The sequence below is a fragment of the Pelmatolapia mariae genome, linkage group LG10_11, assembly GCF_036321145.2.
Source record: "Pelmatolapia mariae isolate MD_Pm_ZW linkage group LG10_11, Pm_UMD_F_2, whole genome shotgun sequence".
Taxonomy (NCBI): Eukaryota; Metazoa; Chordata; class Actinopteri; order Cichliformes; family Cichlidae; genus Pelmatolapia; species Pelmatolapia mariae.
Genome location: NC_086236.1, coordinates 62,292,255 through 62,313,289, shown reverse-complemented (window position 1 = coordinate 62,313,289; position 21,035 = coordinate 62,292,255). Strand labels below are relative to the sequence as shown.

Below are 21,035 nucleotides of genomic sequence, written 5' to 3'. Positions count from 1 at the left end.
CAGTTTGGCTTTCCCAGAGGATAAAAAGCGACATTGTTATCAACTTCCCTTTTCAGATCCTCGCTGCGCATACGAGATCATAAAGTGATAAAAACTGTTGCAAATAGTGTGGCAACTGTTAGAGTTGCCAACAGTCACCCTCATTTTGTATGTTTGTTGATGATGACGTCCCTACTGGCTATCAACTACAGGAAACTGCACAGTTTCCCCTGATAGGTTTTTTTTATGCAGCCACTACTTCCTTAAACTTCCCCCTTTCCCACATCTGGCCCTCCCTTTGTCCTTGTGCTCTTGCCCCTCCTTTAGTCAAGTATCAACAAGCAACCTTTAGAAGTACACGCCCCTGCAAAGCCACACTCGTGTACAAGCTTACTGTACTAGTTAAGATCAGCAGCTCAAATGGATCGACTTTGTGGGGCAGATTTTTCTACATACCTGTCCTCATAGAGGATTTAAAGAGCCACCATGAGAATGAGAGCTGTACTGCAGTCACAAAAGGAAAGGAGTTTGGGATGGCTGTGAACACTGCTGCTGCATTGGTAGTGAGATTAATAAGGAGTGGCTTAATGCTTGTTTCTCAACATTTGGATTGTCAGAGGTAAGAAAGCAACTGGTGGTAAGTTTTTGTGGTAGATAGTCTCCATGAAGTTATGTCTCTTTCTTTCTCTTCAGTCTCAGTAATCTCTCACTATATTTGCTTTTAACCTTTTCTAAACTTTGTGACAATCTGTTTTTCTCTTTCCCAGAGCTTGTGCACACCTTCATATCTCCAAAAGCTGTCATTCCTGTCTTAATCTCTTGTAACTGCCAGCAACAATGGACCTGACTTTGTGGCAGTACCAGTTCAGGATCATCATGCTCGGCGATTCCACTGTGGGAAAGTCCTCCCTACTGAAACGCTACACAGAGGACTTGTTTATGGAGTCCATCAACGAGACAGTAGGTGTTGACTTCTACGTTCACTTCCTGGAGGTGGAACCGGGGGTCCGTGTAAAGCTGCAGTTCTGGGACACAGCAGGACAGGAAAGGTTCAGGTATGGATGATCTTTGAATAAGATATCTGCAGTCTACAATGATATGAGCTTTATGTTGGATTCCAGGTAACATTTATGTCGTTTTTAATGCATTAGGCCACATTACAAGGACCCTGTTCAAATAATGAAAATTAGAGACACTTTAGTTGTGTGCGACAAATGAACTAGGGCCTATTCCGTTCACAATAAAGTTGTTTTGCTTTGTTTACTTTCAGCTATGATTGTGTATCCACCCTGTCAGTGTCACAAGATAGGTGTGTACTGTGTACAGAAGTGCAGTTTGTGCAATACTTTTAAATTGAAAATTGAGCTCTTTTAAATGTAATATTTTCCAAGCTCAGCGTATTTAATGAAAGAACTAGGAGAAGCATGCTTCATTCTGTCTCCAAATCCTTTGTTTTCCAGTTCTCCAGCTGAATGAACTGAAACAAATTGCAAACTATGCCTGTTTGCATTTAACTTCACACTGGATGGGATCTATAATCCCATTAAGTGAACCAAAGGCTTACCCAAATTAGCGTTGTTTTCAGAAATACCTGTTTAGATGAAGTTTTCACCACCTGACAGTTTAGATGACCTTTGGTTCAATAAATCAGGGGGAACTGTTTGTATGAATGCTTATCCAAAAGAGCTGAAGTTATACACAGCAGCTGTTAATTGCTCATTAGAACAGGATATTAATTTTGATTCTGTTTGCCAGTGTGGGTTTTTCTATCTCTCTTAAGATTTTTTACCCCTTTGTCTCACTTCTTTCCTCAGATCAGTGACCCGTTCCTATTACCGCAACTCAGTTGGAGGCATGCTAGTGTTTGACATCACCAGTCGAGCCTCTTTTGACCATATTAAAGACTGGCATGCTGAGGTGTGCGAGCGAGTACAGCCACATAAGGTTCTGTTCATCCTGGTGGGTCAAAAGAATGATCGAGATGCTCACAGGGAAAGGGCGGTGAGCCGAGAAGAGGCAGAGAAGCTGGCCCAGCAGCTAGGAACGCCCTACGTGGAGGCCTCTGCAAAGTCTGGGCAAAATGTAAAGGAGTGCTTCGAGCTCCTCACTCGACGAATCTACCAGGGACTATTGAGTGGAGAGATAGAGCTGCAAGAGGGCTGGGATGGAGTCAAGTGCACTGCCCCACAGGCGCTACAGTTACAGCGAGCCAACATGCCTCAGCCAAGAACAGCAACCAAGGACAAGAAAAAGTGTTGCGGTTAAACTGTGGACATGTGGTGCCCATCTATGTGAACTCACGTGACTGTAAAAGCAATAAATAACTGTGAGCAGGTTGGATCGGTGGTGGCATATTACTGTAAGGCACAAAAATCATAAAACACGCTGGTATGAAAAGTATTTTTGCACATTTTTTGTGAAGATGAATCTTTTAGAACTATAAGATGCTGGTATTTTATTTTGTGTTGGCTCTGTGAAATAAAATGGGGAAATAGGTCAGTTTAGTGTTCAATTTTTTTCTGTAACAGATATTTTTACACTTTTTGCTTTTTGCCATCAGCAGGTCATGCTCTCGACTCCTGTTGTATTGATTATCATTTAATGAGACTGAACTTTTCACTGTAAAGCCCAATAACCTTTCCGATCTTGATATAGCTTCACCATTAGGTTAAAATTTAAGTTTGCTCAATGCCACTTGTAACACTGAGCTCAAAATATGCCTTACTCAAAGCTGCTAGTGAAACTGTAGACTTTTAATAGAAAAATCTATATTCTGTATTTATAAGAGAAATATGGTAATTCTCTCTTTAGTGAGATGCCAGCTCCACAGCATATTACGCTAATGGACTTATGAGGTCATGGCTAACCTCAGTTCAGCTGGGGCAGAGGCTGTAATATGACAAGTTGTTTGTTCTTTTCTCTAATTTGTCTAATGGGTGCTAAAGATGTAATTGTGTCAGAGTCACAATTATTCAAAAGTGAGAGAAGAAATGAACAAATCTAAATTATTGAATTCTCTACCTCGAGACCCGTACACTGGTAAAGTGGTTCCACCGGCTTGAAGGTTGAGGAGACGAGGTAGTCTGCACAGCTCGTGTCCACACAAAGACATTACAAAAAGCGGTTTGCAAGCAGGTTTATGATTTTGAGGGGTTAAAAGTGATAGGATTGGAGCCACTGCTCCACAAAGGTATTCTGCATTTTCTTTTCAATTTCTGGGATGCATATCTGAGATTCTGTCTATATTGTTTGTTCTGCCAATAACTGGCAGCTATTAAGGTACTTGGTCCCTTGGTTCAGATTCCAAATATTGTCTTGAGCCTTCATTTGTCTCTTCAGTTATTCTTATGAGCCTGAACAGTTGTCTTATAACATGACGAGTAAACATCCTGTGAGGAACTGGTTGTCTGTAGGTGTTTCTGTGGAAATTCATTAAACTCTCATGTGCATACATTAAAGTGGGGTTTTTCCCCCAGTGTCTCTGCAACTAAAACAAGGTCATTAAATGATGGCTGGCAGCCATCTGCTGTTTCTGAATATCTTTCTTTAACCTTGGTTGTCTGCAAGTATGCAGGAAGTCCATTTAATCTGAGCCTTTGTGGTGTATTAATGTAATACACAGTGTGGCAATTTTACATCTACTAGGTAGCTAACTAATAAATGTGAAACACCATCTCAGGTGGGCTGGTTTCAGTCATTATGCAAATGTACTGTTTATAAGATTTGGGGAAACCTGCAGTCAGCTGAGACTGAAGAAGTCACTTGGATGAGTGACGAAACGTTTCTCCCACAAAACGCTACGTCCAGATGAACAGATTCAACTTTTGGAGAAACCATCTCAGATAATTAACATATCCATGTAATTTGACCAACTTAAGTCTGGCAATACATACACCATGCATTAGGCCACATTAATTTCAGTCATTAATTTCTTACAATAAGAATTTCTTCCATCTGAAGTTTGTCTTATTCGGATGCAATTTTCGAAAGTAAACAAAAGAAAAATTAAAAACCAAAACAATATGCTAAAAAAAATGTGTTAAGGTTGGTGTAGTAGTTTTCAATAATGGTGCACAACAACACATAATAATGGACACCAACCCACAGAGAAATTTGGTAGTTTACACCTCAATTAACTACAAAAACCTATAAATAAGTATAATGATAATCATTGCACAAATTGATTCAATAAAAACAGAGGAGTCCCAATCAGTCATATACTTTACTTGCAATATATCTAATCTAATGATAAATCTCTAATTAGAAAGGTAAAACCAAGTATTTTAGGAAGGCACGTGAGTCAGGTAACACTGACATCCAAGTAATGAACGATACCAAGAAAGTATTTGAATCATTTTTTTTATTGACAAAGATGCAATGGAGTTCTGCCAGGTTTAGCTTAATGGCAACAATACAGAATCAAACATACAAAGACCACTATTGTGCAATGACTCTGGCAAAACACACAAAACTTACAGAGCTATGACAATGAAACATTAATGTCAAGAAAAATACATCCACCAATACCACCTCTCTATTTTAGTCAAAAAAAAAATAAACAAACAAACAAAAAAAAACATCCCAGTTGACAGGAAAATAAAAGAGAATGAAAAAAAAATAACCACAATAGGTACATCTTAGTCGTGCTACTTTTTGGTTGTCTTGCGGATCAGTGCCATTCTCTGAAATGAGAATAAATGAAAACAATTAGGCCCAGTGTTCATCATGATACAAACCAAATTAACCATACTGACAAATATAAGATAAGCAGTTATTCTACCGTTTACAGTAATCTAACATGTGCAGAAGAGGCAATCGCTCACCTGTTTGTGGGCCTCTGTGGTACAAGCCTTCTTGAACGGCCGGATCTCATCTGAGCCATAACCAGGAATCCACATGTTCCACTGGCGCTCTGAGAAAAGCAATGCACAATGGCAGCAGGCCACAGACTTTAAAAGGCTCATCTGGATTTACAATAGATATTGATATCGAAGTGATCATATCTGGCAAATAACCCAGTCTATAAGGAAATATCTAATTTCCATCTCATTTTCAAAAATTGTTTTATATATATATATTTTTTTTTCAAGGCTTTTACAGTAAATAATTTAAAATCCCTCTGTGATATTCAAACTTATCACAGAAAGCACATAGTTTATCTAACATTTATCTGAAACCATCTACAAATAATAAATTAAGTTCTTATCATTAATATAATTTAAGTGATATAAAAAAATCAGTTCATACCAGACATTTTTTATGCATATAAAGTCTGCTAAATCACCTTGTGCTCTCAAAGTAACAACAAAATTTGAATATAAATAGCCAACAGATGATAGCAGCAAATAAATAATTCAGATCAAATTCTCATAAGGCATGTAGCACTGAATTAAATATAAGCCTTGATAATATTTCTGTAAACAGCTGCCAACCAATAACTGCAGAATAACATTCACATTCTTACATTTTTTGTGAGAGCTCAAGGCACACAGTACAACCTGACAAAATAAAGAATGACCCAATCACTCAAAAACGTCACAAGCAACTTACCTAGATGTAACTGAACATCTTTCACCTCCAAGGTGTTGGACTTGCGGTGGCGTGCCAGCTGACAGGCTGCCGTCACTACACTCTCTATAAAATCATCCGCAATTTGTAGCAGCATCTGAGAAGAAAACAGGGATTTTGAAAACCAGACAGCAAACTGAAGAAACCATCCATTTCACTATAGCTTGAAAACCATCATATTTTCAGCTGTTAACAGCATTAGGCAAGTTTTAATTGCAAATGATGAAAAAAGGCTTTAAAGCAAAAAAAAGGAAATGTTATTCAATACAGAGAAGATGCACTGTTCGTAAGCTTTACTGTCTAGCCAAAAAATCTTGCACAATTTATTTAAACTACTGACAAACCTCCTCAACGTCCTCATCCAGCTGCTCATTTGGGTCAATCTCTCTCACCAGGTCCTGCAGCTTTTTCTTACTTAGCACCTGGGAAAAAAGAAGATGCATCCACCATCCTTTAATAAAAGCTAATGGGTGCCGTTGTGTGGTCTGCATAATAGCTTAGTGATAGTAAGTGATAAAAAATGAAATGGAAAAATGAAAAAACGCAATACAACACAGTTTTCTCACATTTAAAGCAAGGAGCCACAAGTTTTGCACTGATATTTTCATGATATTTCATGTAAAAAAAAAAAAAAGAAAAGAAAAGAAAAGAAAGAATCTTCATGTAAAACAAAATACACTCTCAATCTTTGGCATTTTAAGACGTGAAGTCAGTAAGTTATTACACAGATCCTGGCCTTTGGTTCTGCTAAGCAAGAAATTAACTAACCTGAGATCCCTCTGGACTACTTCTACCCGCAGGGCCTGGTGGCAGACCCTTAACCACTGTCACAGTGCTGTTAGCCATGCTGGTGGCTAAAGGAAAAGCAGAGAGACTCTGAAGCGTCACTGCGGGGCAAAACAGTTGTGGTAGGTCTCTCTCGAACCCTCAGCAGCAAGTTGAACTCAGATGTGATGAATTACCTCTTTACCAGGACCGCAGCCGTGAATCTGAAATTAAAAAGTCAGAAATTAACGTTACTACAGAAATTAATCACAGGTTGATCAAGCTGTTTAGGCTGAATGTCAGGACATTCATAAAAAAGGCTTGTATCATTGTTTTCTTTACTAATTACACTCAAAAATGCAGAGTTTATGTCTTCGTAGTCTCTCAATTCTCAGAGCTTGAAAAAGGGGCCAACTGTCTTTGGGTTTGTGAAGCCAGACCTTCCATTTAAGAGGCTTCTTCAGTTCTAAAGACAAATGGTGGGATATCCAGGTATTTAACCAGTACTAGCGATCATCCCCTTTGGAGGTGGTCCTTAGAGTCGTTGACAGACTACTGATCATGAGCCGAAGTCTGAAAAAAAGGCGGGGGTCATTTCCATCACTGGGGGATAAGGGCAAAACTACTCTTGCCCACTCCATCACCTAATGAGGTTATGACCATCTACACCCACTGTGAACGACCATTATTGATATAATTAGGATGCCAGGTATCAACAAACTACAATGCAGTCTTAGGATCCCTTCCCAGTAGTTTCACCCTTAACCCCTCGATGATGATAATGGCCCACTCCTTTATTCACACCTTGGCTCATGTGATGAGTCACATTATTAATAGTGGGTTAACGACTCTCAGGACCACGTAAAGGGGAAAATTCCTGAGACTTCCCACCTTTGGTTTTTAAAATTGAATAAGCCTCTTGGATAAAACGTCTTCAGAAACCTAAAGATGTCCAGTTGCTTTCTTTATTCAAGCTCTCAAGACAAGTAAAAAATAACACGAAGTTTTACCATAAAACCCGGTGCTTTATATTTACAATATAAAGCCTTTTAGCGATAGTTGATTTTATTTATTGTTTACAACATTTATTAATAACTCTACTACCTTTACAATACCGAAAGTATGCAAAGACCCAAGCCATGCAACTTAGCCGACAAACAATGGCATGAGTTTACTGAAAACATTAATCGAGTTAGTGAAAAATACGACACTCAAAATATAAAAACAACAGACCATAGATTAATCATGGGCGTGGAGTTTCACCGAATAAAACAAACAATAAAAAACACACCGAAGTTTGCGCTAACATTGGTGCTAAAAACAATAGCGGCTAACGTTAGCACCGAATCCGGTGGAGAATCGATATGGAGGCTAAATCTTAAAACTGTGCGTCAAATTGTCAACTTACTCAGTTAAACAAGCACTATCTGTCCATGCTTCGGCGTTGCTGTGATGCCAAATTTGTTGTTTGACACAAAAATCGTCTCTCACTTTCCCCTTTGGGTAGCTGGAAAAATAATCGAGGTTTCCTTTCAGTACTTCCGCTTTGTTGATCTCCGTTTCCTGTGGGCGCCGCAGCCCTGGGTCCTCTACTTTGCCGCCTGCTGGATGTTTTGTGGAATTACAACAACAAAAACTCAGATTGATCTTTTAATAAAGAAGCGTTGCTGTCTTTAGTAACTACACGAGCTAATTTTACTAAAAAATAAAAGTTTACATGCTTCGAACAATAGTTATAATTGTTAGTTATAATATATAATAATAATATTTTCATCACATAACTTATATACTTATTCCTTTCCCTTCTACACAATACAGTGCAAAAGTCTTGAGTCACCCATATTTTTAAATACATATTTTTATTCTATTTATTATTCATTATTATATTATGTTTATATATTTTATATTCTGTTCTCAAGGAGTTGCTTTCTTGTAATTCTTTAAAATTTAATTGAGCAATAGTTCTCTCATTTTCATTTTTTTTAGTTCTTTCTCGTTCATTTTCACTTCAATCATTGTACGTGAATATTTTCAAATGATTATTGTGTGCTTGTGTGTTTGTTTTGGTTTTTATTTGTTTTCTTTTAAACTACTAACACGGATATTATCATTGAAGCAAAAAATAAAAAGAAAGAAAAAAGGAGTTTTTCCTTTCCACTGTCCCAGGCCAAAGCGGTTGTTCATAAGGGGTCATCTGATTGTTGGGCTTTTCTCTGTTTTCTCTGTATTATTGTAACAAAGCGCCTTGAGGCAACTTTTGTTGTGATTTGGCCCTGCAGAAATAAAACTGAATTGAAGTAAAATATCAGATGAAACTGGACAAGCAGAAGACAAAAGAAGAGGTGGTAGGTCCAACAAGCTTCATACAGCATATGAACAGTATCTGAAAGTAATGTCCTCAAGAAACAGAAGTCCAGCAAGAGAGATGTGTTTGGAAAGATGTATCTGGACCTTCAGTTTAACCATCTACTGTTCACTCAAGCCTCGTCAGAAATGGTCTCAGTGAAACAGGGAGAAAAGGCCGAGGTATGACAAATTACACAAAATTTATACTGAAAATCAATGACAACAAGTCTTATAAAGTGATGAATCAGAATCTGAAAATTCCTCGTCAATATGTACAGTGGAGGTCAGAAGAGCGATACAACAGTGAGTGTCTCAACCATCTGTAAAACATAGAGGATGCTCTGTCACGGTTTGGGGCTGCATTTCAGCCAGTTCGTTTGGGGATTGTATCAAAACTGGTGGAATTATGAACACAGAAAAGTAGAACACAGATTTTGATCCACCATGCAATACCATCTGGAAAGTGTTAGCAATTGATCTCAATCACACTACCAATGCAGTGAAAAGCCCACCATAATAGAAACACAAAGAACAGAGTTCAGGTTGTGTTGAAGAATAAAGAAGGAATGTGTTTCATTTTAAAAACTCTGTTTTTGCTTTATTTTAATGTATGTTTGTACGTTTCAATAAATCAACTGCACCTCTTTCCCATTTTCCCAGCAAAATATAAAGTAATGAGGAGTGGCTCAATAATTTTATAAGACACTGTAGTCCTTTTATTTTTAAAGTAATATGTTGTTTCAAGGCCAAAAATTTAACAAAACATTTCTTTGTTGTTGCTTTTTACTTTATTGGTGTCTTTATTCATCCGCAGTGAACAAATACACAGTAATCTCAAAATATTGCGCACAATATCCCCAAACCCCATGAATGTCCACTGCCCATTTACACCACGGTCTGTAAATGCCACCATCGCTAATAATAACAATAAAAAAAGATGCAATAAAAACATTAAACCATGAAGTGTTTGACAACATATGCAGTGAAACGGCAATGATAATGAATTACCAATCACTCCCTCAGGGCGCTTTTAGGGAAAATGGATTTTTATGTTTATCCAGTTCATTCTACTAAATGGACACATAACAGCACACGAGAGCAAATAACATCTTATAGGATTTTGACAGGTAGTCTCTTTGCTCGGCTGTCTTGCATTGTTTTTAACGAGCTGTCTGCGCGTATTCAGATGATTCAAACATGTGTAGGTCAGCTCATCTGAGGCCCGAGCCACTGCGTCTGCGGTTCAGCTCCGGTTAACAGCTAATCAATCAAAGGTCAGAGAAAATGAAGCGTAAAACGCTGTGCTTCCCCGGTTTTAGATAGCACGCTCTGCGGTAACGTGTCACAAGTGCTTTCACATTCCGGTGAACTTGTGCAGAAAAACAACGACCTCAACGAGTTCAGACGTGACGGACTCCACCGCCCTAAGAGACAAGTGACGCACCGCGAAGTGAATTTCATTATTGGAGCAGCAGCAGCGGTCCTTGTTTCGTTTACTGAGTTTACACTGCGTTCACTTTACAGTGTTTCTTGTGTATGTGACAAATGATTCACAACATATACGTAACTAGACTCAGTAAGTCGTGTATTTATGGTTTGGTGTTGACTGGTTGTTTACTTTTATAAATGTTGGCTGGATTTTCAACTTTCCTTCGAACACGCTTCCTGAAAAACACACGAAGACGAAAGCCACACCTACACCCTCCTATACATAAATACTGAGCAAACTTTCATTTCGAGAAAGTGCGCAGGAGCCCACGACGTGTTCTCAGATATTTGTGTTGATATTGTTTTCCACAGCCATGAAAGCGCTTCTACTTGCTGCAGTGGTCTCCCTGATTCATGCCAGTTATGGTAAATATTTTTCATATTCCTCATGGACTTTTATGCGGTTCTCTCAAAGAGCTCAATATTATTTGCTCGTCTGTAATGAGATATTGGTTTAATCTTTCAGCGGGGTTCTGGTCTTCTTTTTTTTCATAAATATATTCATACAGCTGAAGCCCCTGGGCTTCGTGTGGTGTCTGCTCGCCTGTTTGTCTCCTTGTCTGTGTCTCTTAGTTGATCTGTTCTCTTGAGGAAAGGCTTTGTTTTCCTCTTCTGTCACACTGATAGGTTTTCCCTTGCGAGACACAGAGTGAAACAGGAAATGTTGTTAGAATTATCGAGAGACTAACGCATAAGAGCAGCTAAATGTTTTATGTAGTGTGTGCAGAGGCCAGCCTCGCATTCAGTTCTTGTGGAAAAAATTATGTAAACCATGTTATGCAGCGCTTCTTGCCTGAAGTGAAAGAGAATCAGTCTCTGTTATCAACAGTATCCGTCAAGTTGGAAAACCTGTTGGTCATGTGCTTGTGGTGTTTTTATGAGTACTCCAAGGTTCTCCGGGAAGAAAGCTGTTTTGAAAGCAGTGCTCAGGAGGTACACCCACCTCCCCAACCTCTCACTTAATCATCTGTTATGTCTGTCCACATGCAGCATCTTTGGTCATCAAAGGGCCAACTGAGCCAGTTTTGGAGGGAGACACGGTCACGCTGGAGTGTCTATACACAGACTCCGACCTGAACATCAGCCAGGTCCACTTTGAGGTCTTCTCCAAGGTGAGCTGGAGGAAGATGGGTGAAAAGGGAAAAGAGTGCACTTGAAAATATCACGATGTGCATGTCACAGTTCTGTTTGTAACGTTGGAGATTTTGTATACCTGAGAAGGAGCTCACTGCTATGATTTATTACTGTTCCTAAATTTTGTTTTTAAAAATAAAGATTAAACTTGCTTATAACTATCAAAAGCTCAGTAAACATTGTCACTTCATAACATGTAACTCATAAAATATGATGCACCACAGCGGACTATTTTATTCCCAGTAATGACAATGATTATGTAACTTTTCCTCCTGAATCTGATATTTCAAATGTAATCAGATGGCTGCAAAGTAATAATTCAAGACACGTGACTTTTATTTTTTATGTTTAATTAAATCATATTTAAATCACTACGGATGTGATTACTGTTGTATAACCTTAGACTGCTAATGTGTATAACTATCATATTAATTTATTTTCTCTGAGCTTATGTAAGCTCAAAGAAGTATTATGCAGCAGAGAATTTTCATTACTGAAAAGTAAATATAAAAGAAGACCTCCCTTTTTCTTTATATTCCCCTCTTTCTCTTTAACAGTACATGCATGGCTGGCGTCCCATTATGGAGAGATATTGGTGCTTCTACTCACTGAAGATCCAGCAGCTCGCAGACAGGCTAGTGCTGTCTATTCCCCGCGCAGGAAGGTACTACGAGGGGCCCTACCGCTGTGTGTCCAATGACGAAAACATGACCGAGCCAGACAACTCCTCGCAGCCCCTGTCCTTCAAAGTGCATTGTGAGTGTGTCGGGTGGCGTGGGTGGGAGCTGTGAGGAACAATGACTCTGTGACGCTGTGTTTTCCTTTTGACAAATAATTAACCTTAGATCTTTATGGCGTCTGTGTGTGTGTGTTGTACATGTCAAATAGGCGTCTGCAAAAATCTAGATAAATATGTGAGTAGAAAATAATGCATGGTATTGTTGAATTTCACTTTCAGTAAGGAAAACGCAGGACAATTTGAGATTACTGGTATTGCTAACAAAGGGACGAGGATAAAACACCTAAATATACACTGGTAAACAGTCTAAAACGATTGAACAGATAGACTGCAAAACCAATTTCCGTCATATTTCCCACCCAGCAGGAGGTAAAGACAATCTTTCAGACACTGTGGACACAGCTCTCTTCACAGTGAGGGATAGAAAAACATATTAAATATTAATAGACATATCTATACAATGGCACTGCAGAGGTTGCACAACAAAAACAACAAGAAGTAGAGCTCCGATGCAAATATGTACTCTTACCTACGAAAGATCGACCGCAGTTGTTTTATTTTTTTTATTCGCTTTAGATAAACAGAGCCGTGTCCCCAGCGGGGCGGCTCCGGCTTTAAGGTATCCGTTATCAATGCAAAGTTTCATCAAATGTCATTCATGGCATAGCTACTCAGATTTTCAGTGCCCTCTATCTTCTCAGTGGCCATCGAATCGACCATAATGTTGTTTGATAGGCTCCTCAGCCTCACAGGGGTAATCAATATGAGGAAAAGATTAGAATGGAGTGTAGGACCGAAGGAGACAGAGGAGGAAAGAAGCCAAGAGCTGGATGGACCTGGGCCATCTATTGAGATGGAAGAGAAAATGAGCCATTATTCACAACATTGCCTCTCTAAAGACTTCAATAAGATGAAGCCTATTATCATTATTATTGACTGCTTGGTACAGTCTATACCACAGGGAGGCAATCAAACTTGAGCATTTATGCTCAAATATACTTAAAATATCTGAGTGTTTACCAGCTGCTGCCACTGCAAACATATGTTCAGTCACGGCCTGAACGCTTGACAAAGTTGTTTCAGCGTACATTAAATTTCCTGCTTCATTAATGCCCGATCACACTTTCTCATTCCCGACTGCGTCTTAGATATGGGGGAGCTGTCACTGTCCAGGGAAGGCTACACCGGATACCTGGGTACCCCACATGAGCTGAAGGTGCGACTCGGAGACGACGTGGTGGTGAAATGCTCTGCCAGCTCATCAGAGGAGCCGAGCTACTTCTGGTACAAAGAGGTGAGAAAGCCTCGGGAGCGTGCACAGTGGCTGTGCCCTCATTATGCTTTTGGAAACTTGTCATTCTCTCTCTCACCACTCTCTTCCGCTCTCTCAGCTTGACCTTTTTTTTTTTTTTTTTTTTACCGTCCTGTCTTCTTCCATTCTCACCCAGTCTCTGCTGGCTTCTTGCCTTTGTTCAAGCACTCTCTTAGTTTTCTCTCCTCCTTTTCTGTTTCCCTTTCTGACTTTGTCAAGCCACTTGTTTCCCCTTGCCCGCCGTCTTTCCATCCCCTTCACAGAAGAAGTGCTCTGTATTTAAGTGACCGGTTGGCTTGGGCACACCACTCGCTGGGGATTGCAGCTTGCCCACTTACAGAGGATTAATAGTTTAATGAGGTCTAGACAAGAGCCAGTCAACCTGAAAACAATTATGCGGATAGATTTCTAATGATTTTTTTTTTTTTCAGTGTTTGGTTAACCGGCTTTGAATTATTCAACTGGGCTCTTTGCTGAGCGAAGAAACTCTTGCCCAAGGGAAATTAAGACATCGCAGTGTAAAATGCCAAACTGACAACTGGCATGGAGTCCAAGAATAAGTTGATGAGTCAGGAAATACACCAAGTCTTCACAGTGAGAAAATTATATTATGCTTTCAAGGTGTCAAAATCGCAACTTGTGTAAGAAGTGTAACGAAGCTATGCAACTATTAAGACATCTAGGGACATGCAGACACACTTGCCAAGTTTCCCCTTTTGTTATTCCTCTTGATAAGTTGGCTTAGGGTTAATATGCTTGTTAAAGGGTCACTGCTAATCCGGGTTTTAAATGAGCTTACAAGTCCAAATCCAATTCAGTGGACATTTTATGCTGTTAATACTGTTTGTCCTCCACATGATCATATGTAATACTTCAAATTTTTTTGCAGTTATTTAATGTACAACACTGTCACTTTGATGAAGACTAATAATTCTAACCAGTAGAAGTGACAGTGCCCGGTATTGTATGTGCTCACAAATCACTTGAGACCATTAGAAAAAAAGGAATTACGCATTCAGGGAAATAATATGACCATACTAAATGTTCATGTCACAGTTTATGTGAGCGCACACGTGTGTGTGTGTGTGTGTGTGTGTGTGTGTGTGTGTGTGTGTGTGTGTGTGTGTGTGTGTGTGTGTGTGTGTGTGAATTTTTCTGTCTGTGTCTGCAAGCCCACTGTGTGTTTGACAGAAATGTATGTGGGGTAGAAAGTGGCGTCAGAACGGCACAGTTTGACAGACAGCCGCCGTGGGCACATTGGCCCCCGGTAATGACAGCAGGACAGAGGCAGAAACAGGCCACTGCTTTGGGAGCCAGTGGATTTGCATACAAAATGCTGCTTTGGCCAGACCTGGCCTTTATGGGAAATCCTCTTAATTCAGATCCATTCAAATTGAAATGGACTTTCTTGGCAGGAACTGTAGCTCCCAGGAGCCAAATCATTTGCATGGTGTAATGTTTTTTTTTAAACTCTCCTCCACGTTCATTTGTTTTTCAATCCTTGTGTTTGGCCTATTATTTGTTTCCTCCCATGTTGGGCTCTATCTCATAATAGTGCTGCTATTTCTGTGTCAACAATTCATCCTACTCCCTTGCCATCTCATTATGTGTTGTGTTAACAGTGTGTTGTTGCAGCATCATTCTTTGCGGATGATGGTGTTATCTGGGTTATTGACTTGTGTCGATGTGTGTTCATTCATTGGGATTACTGCTCAGGTAAATACACTTGATTTGGGACTTTTGGGGGCTGCTCTCTGAGGACCAAACACCCGCTGATATTTCTGTCTTTCTGTCCCATTACCAGTCCATCTGTTTCTTCCAGTCTAGATTTCACTTGCTCTCATTTTCCATCCTTGCACAAGTCTGCCTAAAAACGATTCCCTTTTTTCTCTTCTCTTTTTTTGTCACATGGCAGTATATGTTCTCCATTTCATCTTTTGCGCTCAGCTAAGTGCAGTTTTAATTTGTATGTGTTTAGCTGTTTGTCCTAAGGCTGCGAACAGTCTGGTAAATAGACATATTTGTCTCCTTTTTTCATTCTGTTTTTCTCCACCGTATGTCTTTTTCTCTCAGGGAAGTGACTGGGTTCTGCCCTCTTCTTCACTGAAACTGTCAAAATTGAATGCGATGGATGAAGGACAGTACACTTGCTCCGCTAGGCATCCATCTGTGGAGTCCCTCAACAAGAGACGAACTATCAGCATTACTGTACTGCCGGGTAAGAAAAGATTTACCTGGATGAGGCCTTTTGTCCTTTGTACTGATTTTTCTACATTTCCTCTTTCTGAAAACTAGCTAAGGTTTCCTTGTAACTGAGGGGAAATTCATCCATCAATATTAAACATCCCCTGAGCAAAAACAAAACAAAATATTATGTTCCATTTCCTTTTCGCAGTTAAATATCACCAGAAAGGTCAGGTATTAGGATACTTTTACGTCAGCAGGAGCGTATGCAGAAGTTGTCAGCTACGAGACTCCAACCTTTGATGCTTTAAATTTATGGGAAGTAGAGTACAGGCTTGAGGTTTAATGTATCTGAAGGAGAAATTACAAAGAAATATGAAAAAGGCCGCAATGCCCCAACAAAGAGAGGTAAAGACATTTATTAAAACACCTCACGTAAAAAAAAAAAAAAGGGTAACAAAGTCCCAAAAGAAATTACCTCTAAAATGTCAAACATGTAAGAAGGTCATACCTGAGGATATAATACATTTTAAATATCATAAACAAATGGCAATAGTACAACTGCCTCGACTTTAAAGGATAAGAGGGTAATTATAAGAAGCAGTGGTTTTACCTGACCTTTGATTCCTTTTTTTCTTTTGACTGAAATATCAAGTGATGGTGTGTAAATGAAGATCTCTACTGAAGAGTTGTGAAATTTAGACATTATGAGCCATTTTCCCACTGTTACATCTAAAGTCCTATAGTCCCTTATTCTAACATTATACGTATACATAATGTATAAATGACGGTATAATATATGATGACAATAACTGACGGGTCAGAAAGTGTAAGATTTTGGCAGCTCTGTTTGCAAAAAAGTTGGGACACTAAGGCAATGGTTTGAAAATTGCTTCAAGTTTGGGTTTAGTTAAAAAGTGAAATGATTCAGTATAAGAAGAGCATCATAGAGATGCCAAATCTTTCGTGAGTAAAGATGGGGGAGGGGTTCATCATTCATAAAACTCAGCAGTCAACATAAAATTGTAAATAATTTGGACGTTTATCATCTGAAATCCAATACTGAATTAAGTTAGGCTCCTTACTCAGACACGCTGCACTAAAACCAGACATGATTCTGTAGTAGAAATCATTGCATACGCTCAGGAAGAGTTTTAAAAACCATCATCAGTAAACATAGTTTGCAAGTTAAAACTCTACCATGCAAAGAAATGAATTTACAAATGAGGTACATAAATGATACAGAATTTTCTGGGCCAAAATCTGGTTCACTGAATCAAAATTAAAAATTATTTTTGACAATTTTGGTCACCACATCAAATGGGAAGGAAACACTGAATTCACTTTTGTTCAATTCAGTTGTATTTGTTATCAGCAAGCACTTGGTGACAGTGGGAAGGAAAAACTCTCTTTTAACAGGAAGAAACTTCTGGCAGAAACAGGTTGTGACCGGTTGAAGAGTGAGGGGGAAGAAGTGAGAGAGGAAAAGGGAGAGCATAGAGAGATGAGGACAAAACAAACCATGTAAAAGAGTAGACAAAATGCAATGACATACAGAAGGGTTGTATAAATACATCAAGAGTGAAAGGAAAAATTGCTCAGAAAGTCCCCCAGCAGCCTGAACCTACAGAAGCACAACTAAGGGATGGTTCAGCCTCACCTGATCCAGATCTAACTCTATAAGCTTTATGAAAAAGTAAAGTTTTAAGCCTAATCTTAAAGGTAGCTCTATCTCCCCACAGCTTTTTATCAGTGCACAGAGGAACATTAGTTCACATCGCATGGGTAACATTAAAGTCTGTAAAGATCCATGAAGCCTGACCGGTGTACAATGGTTTTAGAGCAACACATGGTGCCATCCACATGACTTTTTCAGGAAACAAAGATGCTGCTAAACCACATTCTGCACATTACAACAGCATGACTATGTAGTAAAAGTACCCAGGTGTTAAACTGGCCTGCCTGCATCTCAGACCTGCTATTCATTACAAAAACAAACAAACATTTAGAACATTGTTAAATTAAAAGCCCAACAGTTCAGGGAGACCCTGTGCAGCTGAAATCCCATATCCAGAAAAAAAGTAAAAAACATTTGCTTTAAAAACACTTGGTCTCTTTAGTGTTGTTAAGAGAAAAGGTAATCCAACACCATGCATATAAACATGAAGTTGTTGTTAGCAATAAAGTGATATAAATATTTTATATCTTTCCAAATATAAAAACAATCAAAAAATCAGTTTACTTTTGTTTCATTTGCAAATCAATGCATTCTTGCATGCATTCACATTGTACACAGCTTTAGGTATTTAGGCGCTTGCACAGTCTCACTTTGCCTTTGTCTAAAATCTGCATGATTGATAAAGTGATTTTTTTTTTTATCTTATGAAACATGATGGTTGCTTTCAAGTACAGAAGTAATTCCATTACAACATTATAGCTAATCCAATTAACAGAAACTCATCAGTCTTCATCGTCTTCATTGCTGATCTGTGAATGATTGCAAACTGTTAATACACTGCAGTGTTTAAATGCTATTCTCTCACCCAGTAGGATTTATAAGCCTTATAGTTCCAATAGTTGAAATTATGCAATCTCTAAAAATGCAATTGAGCCAATGAATGTTATTTTTTATGGTAGAGTTATCAAGTCACTTCTGCAATTGACTTATTGGTCACTGTGCTCCACAGTTCATCAAGTACATTCTCTGAAGCACACTAATTTAAAATGTAAAAAAATAAAAAAAATACTGAAATAATGTTTAATCATCCTTGAAAGTGGGGTGAGAAAACACTGCATGCTACTTCTGTTGCTTTAAGTCTACACAAACCCTAAACAAACATTCCCTGTGCAAACCTGCAGGGCTTCAGCTGACAAAAAAAACCCCTCTTAGCATAAGGAAGCTATATATATATGAACAGACACAGCATGTATTTGTTGTTGCCTCCAATACCCATAATCTTAATTTTTCAGTGTTTACTTTATCCACAGCTCTAAAGGCTGGAGTCAGAAAAATCCCTCTTTTTTTTCCAAACATTACCATTAAATTGGGAAATTGTGCACATAACAGGGACGATCAGCCAGTTCTTGCAAATTGTAACAAGCAGGCTTCTTGAAGATCAGTGCTGCGTATAAGGCTGTAACAGTTTGAACTGTGAGGAATACAGTCTTTTCTATCACAAACAAGCATAAGGTTGCCTTAGAAGCTTCGCCTGGAGGCAGAATGTGAATAGTTTTGCTGATTTCGCATTCTGTGTGATACATGTTTTCCTTCATGTCTGTCCCACAGAGGATGCCCACTGGTATGAGACAAGTGATGGCCGTCTCATGTTGATGATTTCGGCAGTAGCTGTAGCTCTTGTGGTGTTCATCCTCTCGATGATTGTATTCCTGTGCCGCAGAGCCAAAGAGACCAAGACCAGCAAGGGACCCATGTAAGAAACAACTGCGTGTTTGTGTCTTGTCATCCCAAGTCTTCACTTTGTTTTAGATGTGATCTTTTTAAAGCGTGTTTACAATTTGATGGATTGCGTGTCTTCAGTGCAAGAGAATGTTTGCTTGTTTATCTAGTCACCCTCCCCCTCCTGTTACCCAGAGGATAGCTTTTTAAATGATTACAGCAATTTCCACAAAATTTCACTCTGTCTAGTGTGATATCATGTGAACCAAAGTCATTTCAGTCACTGTGTAAGTGTAGGTGTGTGCGGCAGTGTGCACCTTGGTGTATACTTCACTCTCTGACTGTTCTCTCAAAAGAAAAAGAGAGAAAGGAAAAAAAAATCTTTACATATGTGCCGACTTCCACCTATTTGAAAAGGCATTTACCATCATGAATATTAAATTCAATCTCAGAAGCCCTGATCCACTTGACCTCATCCTTGATCTTTTTCGTCCTCCCTTTGCTCCCATGCATTTCCACGCACTTCCTACTCGCCAAAAGCTCGGGCTTATGACAGTAGGTTAAATTCTCTGTCTAGTGTAAAAGTATAAAAAAGGCTACAGCAATTATAAGGAAATTAGTGGAACTCCCATTAATCGTGAAAGCTGACAGTGCCTTAATGTGCACTGTGACCCAATGTAGCTTTACCCATTAACTTCTTTTCCATGTAGATTTAAAAAAACAGTTACAAAAGGCAGAATTTTCACAAGATTCTGCAGCAATCAGAAGTTCTGCATGTTTGTGGTGGCCTAAAAACAACTACTAAACTTTACAAACCTGTGCTGAGTATACAAGCATGTGCGTACAAATAGATGCAGATAGTGAAAGAGAGGATAATGTACTTTCATATCAGCAGCCAGGTGCGCTTCCAGTGCTTGGTTCTAGTCTATAATTTCCTCACTTATACCTTTCGAGTACCTACTGAGAGATCGATATACTGATAATCATGCTCGTCTTTCTTCTCCTTTCTTCCTCTCTCCAGTGATGACCGGTCTCAGAAAAAGCCGATCTACAAAGCAAGCTCGGAGTCCCTACCCTCCACCTGCGGAGACAATCAACCTCTGGTGTAACTGCAGAGGCAGGTGGAAGGAGAATGGATGGAAGGATGGAGCGAGAGATGGAGTTGTTGTCCATAAAAAAATAAAGAATGTCATAAAGCAGTAAATGGGTATATTGGGAGACATTATAGGGCAGAGTACAATAAAAATCAGCAACAAGCTGGGTATTTAAAAAAAACAAAACAAATCAACTGAAGGGCAAGTGATTGCTTTAGAGATGCCTGAGCAGCTTGGCTTGTGAGCGCACGCTGCAGTTCTGCATCTTGGACAGAAAGGTGGGCAATTTTCTTTTCATGTATACTGCAGTGTGAAAAATGGCGGGCTACGTTCTTAGAAAATGATGATGAGGATTCTACTTGTATAAAGATGCTACATTCAGTTTTCTTTTTTCAGTTGCACACATAATTGCTCAGCTGTGTATTGTGAATGAATCATTTGGGTGATAGGACAAGGTTTTATGTTGTTGATTTGTTTCTCTTTCAACCTTCACGTTTTCCAAAGCGGAACCAGCTCAAAGCATCTTCGAGAAGGTTATTGTAATCTCTTTACTGTGACAGCTCTCAAGCACATTGCACTCGAATATTTAATTTAATGTAGTTGGGATTTTCTGTGGTATTAAATGGCTTTCAGAAAATATTATTTACCATCCTCCAGTGTGCCATTGATTTTGTTCCATTTAAGAGACACTAAAGGGGGTGAGGAGTATTGACAACATGGTAAGAGCCGGACATGCATGCTTGCTTGGCCGCACATCCTCTCGATCCAATGCCATCTCGAGCTCGCATCAGCTTGTTTACCAACCTTCCTCTTCGGTCTGAAAGACCTTACTTTGAAGCAATGACCTTTACTCAGAGTACTGTGCATGTGCATTCTTGCCTCTATTCCCATCTGCCCGTAAGCAGAGAACTCAGCCCTCAGTCAGTTTGTATACACGTGTATGGACTTGCATTCACAAACTAGAAACTCTCATAATGTGAATAATCGCATAGGCAAGTAACCTTGAAAGCTTTCCCGTCAGTTGTAAGG

The 21,035-nt window shown here is 39.2% G+C and overlaps 3 protein-coding genes across 4 annotated transcripts; 2 read left to right on the top strand and 1 right to left on the bottom strand.

Annotated features, from left to right (window-relative positions):
* Nucleotides 1–155: 155 nt before the first annotated feature.
* Nucleotides 156–3,572, top strand: rab42b (RAB42, member RAS oncogene family). Its single transcript, XM_063487245.2, has 3 exons — nt 156–598; nt 747–1,034; nt 1,794–3,572. The coding sequence occupies exons 2-3, from the start codon at nt 817–819 to the stop codon at nt 2,242–2,244; spliced, it is 669 nt and encodes a 222-aa protein (XP_063343315.1). The 5' UTR covers nt 156–598; nt 747–816; the 3' UTR covers nt 2,245–3,572.
* Nucleotides 3,573–4,362: 790 nt separating this feature from the next.
* On the bottom strand, nt 4,363–7,878 carry taf12 (TAF12 RNA polymerase II, TATA box binding protein (TBP)-associated factor). Of its 2 annotated transcripts, XM_063486796.1 has the most exons (6): nt 7,721–7,878; nt 6,316–6,536; nt 5,892–5,969; nt 5,530–5,644; nt 4,803–4,891; nt 4,364–4,661 (listed from the first exon to the last, which is right to left on the bottom strand). In XM_063486796.1, the coding sequence occupies exons 2-6, from the start codon at nt 6,391–6,393 to the stop codon at nt 4,626–4,628; spliced, it is 396 nt and encodes a 131-aa protein (XP_063342866.1). In that variant the 5' UTR covers nt 6,394–6,536; nt 7,721–7,878; the 3' UTR covers nt 4,364–4,625. The 2 variants fall into 2 exon arrangements, with proteins under 2 accessions (XP_063342867.1, XP_063342866.1); XM_063486797.1 differs by lacking the exon at nt 7,721–7,878 and having other exon boundaries at nt 4,363–4,661; nt 6,316–6,473.
* Nucleotides 7,879–10,378: 2,500 nt separating this feature from the next.
* si:ch211-79k12.1 (uncharacterized protein LOC568891 homolog) lies at nt 10,379–20,648 on the top strand. The gene is made up of 7 exons (XM_063486287.1): nt 10,379–10,512; nt 11,137–11,258; nt 11,838–12,036; nt 13,168–13,313; nt 15,405–15,549; nt 18,802–18,946; nt 19,934–20,648. Exons 1-7 carry the CDS (start codon nt 10,461–10,463, stop codon nt 20,019–20,021), a joined length of 897 nt encoding a protein of 298 aa, XP_063342357.1. The 5' UTR covers nt 10,379–10,460; the 3' UTR covers nt 20,022–20,648.
* The last annotated feature ends 387 nt before the right edge of the window (nt 20,649–21,035 follow it).

Excerpts from the sequence above, each read along its gene's own strand:
- si:ch211-79k12.1 (XM_063486287.1), top strand. The coding sequence starts at position 10,461 with ATGAAAGCGCTTCTACTTGCTGCAGTGGTCTCCCTGATTCATGCCAGT. Across the intron at positions 12,037-13,167 it reads CCTGTCCTTCAAAGTGCATT|ATATGGGGGAGCTGTCACTG; the intron begins GTGAGTGTGTCG and ends ACTGCGTCTTAG. Across the intron at positions 13,314-15,404 it reads GCTACTTCTGGTACAAAGAG|GGAAGTGACTGGGTTCTGCC; the intron begins GTGAGAAAGCCT and ends TTTTTCTCTCAG.
- taf12 (XM_063486796.1), bottom strand. The coding sequence starts at position 6,393 with ATGGCTAACAGCACTGTGACAGTGGTTAAGGGTCTGCCACCAGGCCCT. Across the intron at positions 5,970-6,315 it reads GTAGTCCAGAGGGATCTCAG|GTGCTAAGTAAGAAAAAGCT; the intron begins GTTAGTTAATTT and ends CTTTTTTCCCAG. Across the intron at positions 4,662-4,802 it reads CCACAGAGGCCCACAAACAG|AGAATGGCACTGATCCGCAA; the intron begins GTGAGCGATTGC and ends TTCTCATTTCAG.
- rab42b (XM_063487245.2), top strand. The coding sequence starts at position 817 with ATGGACCTGACTTTGTGGCAGTACCAGTTCAGGATCATCATGCTCGGC. Across the intron at positions 1,035-1,793 it reads GCAGGACAGGAAAGGTTCAG|ATCAGTGACCCGTTCCTATT; the intron begins GTATGGATGATC and ends TTCTTTCCTCAG.